General features: G+C 42.0%; 1 protein-coding gene across 1 annotated transcript; it reads right to left on the bottom strand.

Annotated features, from left to right (window-relative positions):
* Positions 1-478: 478 nt before the first annotated feature.
* On the bottom strand, positions 479-10,544 carry LOC121001919 (trans-1,2-dihydrobenzene-1,2-diol dehydrogenase-like). Its single transcript, XM_040433163.1, has 7 exons — positions 10,412-10,544; positions 6,797-6,908; positions 5,460-5,623; positions 1,306-1,558; positions 1,106-1,230; positions 760-910; positions 479-672 (listed from the first exon to the last, which is right to left on the bottom strand). The coding sequence occupies exons 1-7, from the start codon at positions 10,499-10,501 to the stop codon at positions 563-565; spliced, it is 1,005 nt and encodes a 334-aa protein (XP_040289097.1). The 5' UTR covers positions 10,502-10,544; the 3' UTR covers positions 479-562.
* Positions 10,545-10,811: the final 267 nt, after the last annotated feature.

Here is a 10,811-nt window from a genome sequence, read left to right on the forward strand (position 1 = left end):
CATTTCATGCTCTCCTTTGCCATGCGCTGAATCGCGCAGGACAAAGACATGTTTCAGGAGATCCGGTGACTTACTGGGCTCTCCTTAGAGCTGCCAGGCGAAGGCTTCCGCCGAGCAGTGAGCACGGTGACATTACCAACACTGATGGGGGCGGGCTTTACAGGCTAAAGCCTGCCCATCAGAGCTGGTGACGTCACTGAACTCACTGCTGGGCGGAAGCCTCCGCCCGGCAGTGTGTTATTGTAAATAGAAGAGCCCTTGCCCTGCGCGATCCAGTGCAGGGCAAGGGAGAGCATCGGAGCATGACATGCTCCAATACTAACATCAGGGGGGCTGCCTGGGTCAAAATACGTATGTCCGGTCTCAGATTTTAACCCGGACAACCCCTTTAACCAAATATCAACCACACTAAAATGGAATTTACACCCTCCATTTATTATAAATCACAGAACATTTGCAGCATAAAAAGTCAATCTGATTCATGCTTATTACATTTGTCTTTTTTTTTAAGTTACATTTTTTATTAAACATTTATTATTTGCACCTATTAAATGTAGAAGGTTCAAGCTTTGTCTTGGGGAAAATTAACTCCAAGTTGTTTACGAACCTCCTCCATAATGGTGGCCAGTAGTTCACTATCAGCCAAAGTCATTAGTGGACTTTCCTTTAATCCTGTAACACCAGAAGAAGCCATTAGTTCAGAGTATATTGGACTTATCAGTGGAATGTACAGTACGAACACATGATCATGAATGTTACCTTTAAGTAAACACTGGCGTACATGCTCAGCTTCATAGCTTAGTCCTGTGCTGTTTGTAAAATGCATGGCTTTCGTAGACTGGGGCAGAGGATATTTGGTTTCTTTCCCATTAAAAATGACTGAAGTTGGGCACCACATGCACGAGGGAACCTGAGGAGTATAATTTAGGCTTGGTTCAGTTCACATATGTATTAGGCAACTTCAGGAATACAATGATAATCATATGTAAGCCATTTGAAATCTTCTTGGTCCTCCTTGTATTGTACATTACTTACTAATAGGAAATGTATTTTTGAAGACCTTGAAAAGGCCCATATTTTTGGCCCATAACTAAATTGGCAGTACCTGAATCATGCCTGTAGAACCGCAAATGGCAGCCTGATTTGGCATTCCAACCATGATAGTGCAGGTGAGGATGGCTTGCCTTTTACCGGGGTATTGCAGTATAATCGTTACAGTTTCATCGACCCCTAGAAGATAAGACTCAATAAGTGCTGCTTGCAGTTTTTGTTTTTGGAATGAATTCTTATTTTATCCAGACATACCAGTCTCATATAGAAAACCTTTAGCTGTTACAGACTCTGGCTTTTCACCACTGAATACCATCAATGCAAATTGGATACAATAACAACCAATGTCCAGGAGACCTCCACCACCCAGCTCCTTCCCTACTGCCCGAGGAACATGATATTGGTTGGAGCCAAATTCTGCCCGCACAACTTTGATATCTCCTATGGCTTTCTGGGATAGTAGAGTGCGGATCTGGTCATATACGGGAAAGAAGCGGCTCCACATTGCCTATAGTTCAAAGAGTAACCTTCAGTTAATAAGCACAGAAAATAGATTGTTTTTCAAAAATCTGTACTGAAGAGAGTTGTCCTTTTCAGTCACATTTTACATGTTACGCGTCAGTTCCTAAAGAGTCACTGCACTTTCTCACAATTTAATTTAAAGTGGTTTTCCAGGATATTAATATTGATGACCTATCCTCAGGACGACACCCGGAACCCCTGCCAATCAGCTGTTTGAAGAGAAGGCCACATGTCGGGCCAGCGCTACCTTCCCTTCATCGTTTATCTGCTCACCGACATCGCAGAGGTGAGCAGGCGTAATTACAAGAAGCTGTTCCATTCACTTCTATGGGACAGCTTCTTGTAATTACACATGCTCGGCGCTGCAATATCGAAAGCGAGCAGGTAAACAATGAAGGGAAGGCAGCACTTGCACGAGAGCAGCCTTCTCTTCAAACAATTGATCGGCGGGGGTCACGGGTGTCAGACCCTGCCGATCCGATATTGATGACCTATCCTGAAGATAGGTCATCAATATTAAAATCCCAGAAGGCTCCTTTAATAGAGAATGGTGTAACCAGCACATTTCTAAATCAGTTAATTAAAAAAATCTGCCTGCATCCACCTGAAAAAAGCGGTAAATTCATGGCCACTAAGGGTCTCACTTCCACCACAGTCCACTGCCTGCAGTCCCTAGTAAGGCCCCTTTCACACAAACGATACGGATTGTGTTTGGATCTGTTCAGGAAAAATTATGGTTTTGCACGCAAGTGCAGACTGTTTTGTCTGCGATTGTATTCAGTGGATCTGTTTTTTTTTCACATGGGTCCTATCAGTTTTGATGCATTTTTCATGCGCATGAAAAAAAACCTGAAAAATTACAAACAACATCTCCTAGCAACCATCAGTGAAAAATGCTTTGCATCCGGATTGCATCAGGATATAATGTGTTTTTCATGGAAACCCCATTCGCTTCTATGGGACCAGGACTGCGTGTAAAACGCAGAATATAGAACATGCTGCGATTGTCACATAACGCAGAAATAATGCGTGAAAAACAACGCTCATGTACACAGACTTATAGAAATGAAATGGTCAGGATTCAGGGCGGGTGTTCCATTCACACATTTCACCTATACAGAAAACTCGCTTGTGTGAAAGGGGCCTAACAGAGACACTGAAGGAGGCTCACAGGAAATGGAGATGTGTCAGAACCAGCTGAGCTCCTGAGCTTGATAAAATAACTGCTTCTACACTGTTTCTGAAGATTATAGGAGCCTCCTATGTGATTTCTCCCTCCTCAGGGTCCATTCACACGTCCGTAGAATGGATCCGGATCCGTTCTGCAACATTGCGGAATGAATCCGGACCCATTCATTCTCTATGGGGCCAGAAGAGATGCAGACGGCACACAGTGTGCTGTCCGCATCCGCATTTCCGGAGCGTGGCCCCGATCTTCCGGTCCGCGGCTCCAGAAAAAAATAGAACCTGTTTGATTCTTGTCCGCAATTGCGGACAAGAATAGGCAGTTCTATGGGGGTGCCGGCCGGGTCTATTGCAGATCCGCAATCTGCGGATCCGCAATACACGGATCCGCAATACACTACGGGCGTATGAATGGACCCTTAACTGTTCCGTGAGCTCTGGAGCTAAAATCAAACATAGCGGGAAGGAATGTTCTGCAGTACACTGCTGGCAGAAGGGAGGCACTCACTGCTTCTGAGTGAAATGCATCTCGCTATGCAGCTGAAACAGGCAATAATATGGCTAAAAACTCACTTATGCTTTTAAAAAAACATTGTTGTAGTACTTTACCTAACAACTTCTATTTTTTTTAGCTTAGTTTATTATTGTGTGGGACGTGGGGGTAAACTGGGGTTACCTGACAGCAAAGAAGCCCTTGATGACCAATAAAGGCCACTAGGTTGCAGCACTGTATTGTTATATTGAAAATGAAGTGTTCAATGATGGCTATATAGCCATCAATTAACACAATGGGCAATATAATTATTGCCAGTTATATTCACTTAGGGTGATTTCTAAAAAGTAAAAAAAAAAAGTTTTAAAAAATATAAAAAGTTAAATCCCTCTTTCCCCAAAATCAAAATACTTAACAAAAAAAAAAATAAACATCATGGGCATCACCACGTGCAAAAATGCCCCCATACTATTAAAATATAACAATATTAACCCCTAACGAAAAAAAATTATTAAAACAGCCAATTCGCCATTTTTTTGTCACTTCAACTCCCAAAAGTTTTACAAAAAGTGATTAAAAAGTCACACACACTTCACAATAGTATCAATGAAACGTACAGATCACCCCACAAAAAATTAGCCCTCACACAGCTCTGTACACATAAGTACAAAAAAGTTATAGGGAGATGAAAAAATTATTTTTGTCAAGGTTTTTAAAAAAATTTCAGTATGAAAACGCAAGAAAAACTATACAAGTGTGGTATCATTGTAATCGTACTGACTTGAAGAATAAAAGTAAGAACTCAATTTTACCGCATATTGAACAACATAAAGAAAAAAATATATAATTTTTTTTACCTTTCCACTACATTGTATCAACCGTAAATGGTGCCATTAGAAAGTACAACATGTCCCACAAAAAATAAGCCCTCATAAGGCTATGTGAATGGAAAAATAAAAAAGGTATGGCTCTGGGAAGGCGGGGAGTCAAAAACAAAAATGCAAAAAAAAAACGGATAATCGCCCGGTCCTCTAGGGGTTAATGGTTGGTGTTAACCTGTATCTGGTTTGCTCTCAATATTTTATACAACATTTGCAAACAAGGTTGTGCAAAATCATCCCACAGATCATAGAAAGTAGAAAGGGCAAATCAGCACCAAGTCTCGTTGTAAAAACTGGCCTTAGTGGTGTCACTGGCATCCCATGTCACTTAAAAAGGAGGCATCACGGGCCTTTATGGCCTGGGCACCTGTAGCTGGCATCCACAATCCCACTTTTGCCACCTGAACCAGTTACACAGGATACAACTATAGTACATCACCTAGTTTATTACTCAATGATATTAAGACGCCTCTCTATCAGTGTTATTTAGGCATTGTATTACCTGCAAATAACTTACATAATTTAAATGTCGGTGAAGAAGATACTTCACATGGCCCCAACCAATCCAAGACAAGTCTTGTCTCTAGTCTCATTGTATAAGGGTTGCGACTAATTTTTTCTTTTGTTAAAACCCTGGCAAGCAATACTACAATTTTAGGTTTGGACAAGACTTTGGGGGAGATTTATTAAGACCGACCCTTTCACCCTGTGCTGCCAGAAGATGGGCCTAATTTATGATAAGGAGCATGCCTCTTCATATATTAGACACATTCTCCAGTAGTTATGATGTTCCTGCAGAACAAGAAAAATGTCATGTGTGAGAAACCACTAGCCACTACTGGAGAATGTGTCTAATATATGAAGAGGCATGCTCCTTATCATAAATTAGGCCCATCTTCTGGCAGCACAGGGTGAAAGGGTCGGTCTTAATAAATCTCCCCCAAAGTCTTGTCCAAACCTAAAATTGTAGTATTGCTCTGAGCTGCCGTAGATTTCTGACTTCATTTGCGCCAGAAAATGGGTGTAAATAAAGATAAATTTGCCACACCAAACCTCTTTCTGACCCTTACCACACCCTTTTTTTTAAAAGTGGCGGGAGAGGCGTAACAAGAGGCACTTTTGAAAAAAAGTTGTATTTAAAAAGTCACACACACACACCTTGAGACTTTTTAAAGCCACTTTGCTGGCGCAAGGAAGATGATAAATCTCCCCCTTAGTCCCTAAATTCAGATTAGCATAAATTTTCATAATTCTCACAATTGACCATCAACCACCTGCATCTTATATATCTTTATAAAAAGTGAAAAAAAATTTTTTAAGGACTGTACCTCCATGAAAAAGACGTTGTATTTCCTTGCAGCTGCAGTCATCTCTTTAACCTCTCTTGAGTTCATGGCTAGTGGTTTCTCACACATGACATTTTTCTTGTTCTGCAGGAACATCATAACTACTTCTCGATGTACTGTATGCAGGACACCAACATAGATGATATCTGCAACATATAATAACGTGCAACATATAATATGTGTTTTGTACAGTCTATTTTTTAAGATGGAGCTAGACTGCTCGTAGTTATAGGGAAACACCAGCAATTAATGGTATTTCCCACTGTAATTTTTATTAGGGAGACCTTTACTCTCCATGATTAATTATTATTTAGCCATTCATTCTCTAAACAGCAGCCTGTATATATTTATTTTGTTATTTTTTTGCATAGCAATGATGGACTTTGGTGGGGATCATCATAGGTCATCCCAATTACATTGTAACTCCACCACCACTTTCTCTTCAGAGCAGGACAGATAGCAAGATGGCCACTTCTTCACTTTTACTGGAGGGGCAGGCGATCGTCAATATTTGGGGATCCAGGGAAAGACTTGATATTGTCCAGATGGAGTTACCCTGACAGCACATTGAGCTCTGCTGTTGGAGTCCAACTCATAGGGAAACTCATGTGAAAACCAATGTCTACCATGTAACTTGTCTGAAGCAAGTGTTGTATGTATGTCTTTCTGCCTAATAAAATTCTACAAAAATTTGTTTGGACATCTTCATAACAATAGTCAATGCATGCATTTGATGACTAGTGCAGATCTCCACCATTCAGTGGGATCTACCGTTGTCTTAGTGGGATCTTCCAGCCTGTGCCCTGCTACCTGTAGACAATGTACATCTATTGGTGTACAGTGATTTGTCTACCGTCTCAAAGCTCAGGCAAAATAATGCTGCCTCCTGCTGTAGGAAACTATTGTGGTGTCTGCAGGTAATATGGCAGGTGAAAGGTTATATTTGGGATCATGAACATATATCTGGAGTTACATAATGTACATAGATCCTATATTGCATAATTAATGGTTGAGTGGAAGTCCCAAGTGTAGCCTTTGCTTTGGGATCCATTAGCTTCAACCTCTTCCCTTTCTACTCATCGTTATCTTCTGACTATAACAACTAGGGCTGAAACTGATGACAGGGACAATAATGTAGAATGGAACGTGTGAGATATCAACAGTTCTTTACTGCCCAGATGGTTACCGGTGTGAGCTTTCTATCAAATGTCAATATGCTCATGCAATATGTTTTATGCTGTCCTGCACCCTTGACTAGTATACAATTAGTATCCACTATCTCTGTATTCAGTTACATCCATGGTAAAGTAATCCCTCACCAATATTTGGGTCCTTGGCAAGATCTTCATACGAGCCATACACCTTTGGTATATTGTGAGTTCGGGCAAATTCTTTAGCGCGTTTCAGATCTTTAGCTGCAACAGCCACGGCCTAAGGGGAACCAAAAACCTATCATTGAGACTTATTTATACACCAAGAAGTAGATCGGCAAATAGATTTGGACATGCTGTGCCTAATATCATACTCATCACTTACTGTACATGCAGGATACTTACACCTTCTTCATTATGTAGACATGTAAAATGATGTAACATAAGCACGTATTATCAATATTTGTACAGTATTTAGTGTATGCCATTTATGGTAATAAGGTGACAGAACAACCCCAGAGGGCTGGTTTTCTGATGACTTCCTTCAGTTTTTGCTCTCAACAGATGAACTTATACCCAGACTTGAGATCCTTCTTATACAAAGGCACAGTTCTTTACAACTATCACTTGATTACTATTTCTTCTTTGGATTGAAACCCCAGTTCCCTATATTCTCTACTAGTGATGGCCTAGTGGTTCGCCCGGCGGTCGGTTCGCGGTGAACTTTGCTCGTTCGCGATTCGCCGAACATGTGAACATATGGAGATATTCGCGCCCGCCATATTCTTTTACATTGTGAAGAACTTTGACCCATGACACATCCATCAGGTGGTATAGGACAGCCAATTGAAAAGTTTCAGCACATGGACATACCCCCTACCTTATAAATAGACCCGATCTGGCCGCCATTTTCCATTCAGTCTTTTGTCAGTGTAGGGAAAGGTTGCTGTGTGGAGCAGGGACAGGCTGTTAGGGACACCAAACACTAGCTAATAGGGTCACAAAAGTCCTTTTAAGGACTGGTATAGGTGTGCTATTGATAGGTGTGCAGTATATAAGGGTGTAATACACTTATAATATACTTTCTAACATAGAAAGCATATTATAGTGGATTTATATTGTGCAGCAGTGGTGAGCGGTTCTGCAGCGATACTTCAGCTACACACAGTGACAAACGCAAACGTTGGGTACTGCAGCATTTGTTTGCGGTTTTGCTGCGTTCCCTCTGCTACACACAGTGACAAACGGTATTGGAAAAATAAATTATAACTGGTGTGCGTGTGCACATGCGCATGCGCGTACGCGAAAATTATATTGCCGATATTTTGCATTGAAAAAAATAATGAATGGAGATCACAAATTCGAATAATACATCTGGTATGTCACTGTCCATGTTGTGGGACTATTTGTGCACTGCTAGTAATTATTTCTTGGCTGCAAATATGAGCTGAAGGTTTTTCAGGTTCGCCTGCCATTAAAATGAATGGGACCCGCTGCGAACTTGCGGTTTGCGAACATTTGATTGCGTTCGCGAACCGTCCCAGTCTCTACACTAGTCCTTCCAAGTAGAACGCAGAGCATAGCAAACCCACACCTCTGTGTTCTATACACATCCTTCCAGAGCACTCACCAGGAGAGAATTATCGAAGGACCGTTGCTACCACTACTAAATGGTAACCAGGGCTGAAACTTCCCACCACCAAGTTGTCCTACTGAAAATGGAGACTGTAAACAGTTCCAGTGAACACATGCCGCAATAAAACAGTGTGTAGAACAATCTCCCATGTGGTAAGGGCTCAACAAGTAATCATCCTGCCATGTTGTTCAAAACCAAGTAGTTAGCTTAGGACAAGTGCCATTAGTTCATAAATATAATAAAACCAGTTTTCTGGTGCCCTGGTATTCATGCTCAATACCAAATGTACTAATTTTTCCAGCAGTCGGAAAGTGTATAAAAAGGGGCATGGCGTTAGGGTTGCATCCAGAGAGGCTCTCCATTCTGGCGCATAGAATAGAGTCCCAACTGGCCACCCTCTACAATGTTCATTCCTCCAATGTTCATATGCCCTAAAACAGAATACAGACAGAGGTTTTCATCCTGAGACAACCTCTTTAATGGTCATTTAAAATCTTTACTGTATGTCCAGTTTTACATTTAGGGTGAATCCATAAGCATAATATTTTGTTTTCCATTAAAATGGAGCTTGCAGAAATCCATGTGCTTACTACTAAAACAACTCAATTCGGATGAATGGAGCTCATTTTCCGTCACATAAATTTCTGCAACAAATTTACTGCATGTGAATATACCCCTGAGAGGATTATCACCGTATCACATGTCACATGTACTGCGGAAGTCGGGTCTTTTAAAGATGGCACACCGCTGATGAGCACAGTGGACGATATATTCGCAGGGTTTCTGCGTAAAACACACTGTGAGTGTACATGAGAGTGTGCGACTGTACGTGTGAGTGTACAGGGAGTGTCTGACTGTGCATGTGAGTGTGCAAAAGAGTGTCCGACTGTGCATGTGATTGTACAAGAGAGTGTCCAACTGTGCATGTGAGTGTGCAAGAGAGTGTCCAACTGTGCATGTGAGTGTACAGGAGAGTGTTTGACTGTGCATGTGAGTGTACAGGAGAGTGTTTGACTGTGTATGTGAGTGTACAGGAGAGTGTTTGACTGTGCATATGAGTGTACAGGAGAGTGTCCGACTGTGCATGTGAGTGTGCAGGAGAGTGTCCGACTGTGCATATGAGTGTACAGGAGAGTGTCCGACTGTGCATATGAGTGTACAGGAGAGTGTCCGACTGTGCATGTGAGTGTACAGGAGAGTGTCCGACTGTGCATGTGAGTGTGCAGGAGAGTGTTCGACTGTGCATGTGAGTGTACAGGAGAGTGTCCAACTGTGCATGTGAGTGTGCAAGAGAGTGTCCGACTGTGCATGTGAGTGTGCAGGAAAGTGTCCGACTGTGCATGTGAGTGTACAGGAGAGTGTCCAACTGTGCATGTGAGTGTGCAAGAGAGTGTCCGACTGTGCATGTGAGTGTGCAGGAAAGTGTCCGACTGTGCATGTGAGTGTACAGGAGAGTGTCCAACTGTGCATGTGAGTGTGCAAGAGAGTGTCTGACTGTGCATGTGAGTGTACAGGAGAGTGATTGAGTGTGCATATGAGTGTACAGGAGAGTGTCTGACTGTGCATGTCAGTGTGCAGGAGAATGTCTGACTGTGCATGTCAGTGTGCAGGAGAGTGTCTGACTGTGCATATGAGTGTACAGCAGGAGAGTGACTGTGCATGTGAGTGTGCAGGAGAGTGTCTGACTGTGCATGTCAGTGTGCAGGAGAATGTCTGACTGTGCATGTCAGTGTACAGCAGGAGAGTGACTGTGCATGTCAGTGTACAGGAGAGTGACTGTGCATATGAGTGTGCAGGAGAATGTCTGACTGTGCATGTCAGTGTGCAGGAGAGTGTCTGACTGTGCATACGAGTGTACAGCAGGAGAGTGACTGTGCATGTGAGTGTGCAGGAGAGTGTCTGGCTGTAAATGTAACTAATATAGACATTAGCTATTCATTGATTCCCTGCTGTGAGCACTGTGCATCTGTATTATTTCTGCCACATATAATATCTGAAGCTAAGAAGTAGTCACCAGAAAAAATCCTAAATGTTACATAATCAATCATAAGAACATCGCCGACAATAATTCCATTCACTAAAAAAATATTTGTTTAACCTTTAAACATGATGACAACAGCTTTCCTCCCAGTTTTAGTAGATCTCACCTGGTGGTCCTCAGCGGGCAGGGTCTGCAGAGCTACCATGAAATCATTGCTTATCTTCCCAGCAGAACAGATGCCCCATTTTGTGGCCATTGCTGCAAAAGAAACCTGAGCTCTTCAGATCTAGCAGTGATTCCCTGGTCTGTTCACCTGATATCCGGGGTTTACATGACTGTAAGATGGGAGGGTCTAGTTGGTCACAAACATTTTGCTGACAAGTCACTGGCACAACTTGAAGAGAAGCCATCACCTCCCTGACATGTCTTAGTAATTGCTTGTATTACCCATATAATAACATTTCTGGAAAATCTTGTCATATGACACTATGATCCATTCCTCTAGTATTCCTACTAGAAGCTTATGAATGAATTGCTGCAGGTTGCAATGAAGGTCCCTGCACAGT

The sequence above is a fragment of the Bufo bufo genome, chromosome 1 (genome assembly GCF_905171765.1).
Source record: "Bufo bufo chromosome 1, aBufBuf1.1, whole genome shotgun sequence".
NCBI lineage: Eukaryota > Metazoa > Chordata > Amphibia > Anura > Bufonidae > Bufo > Bufo bufo.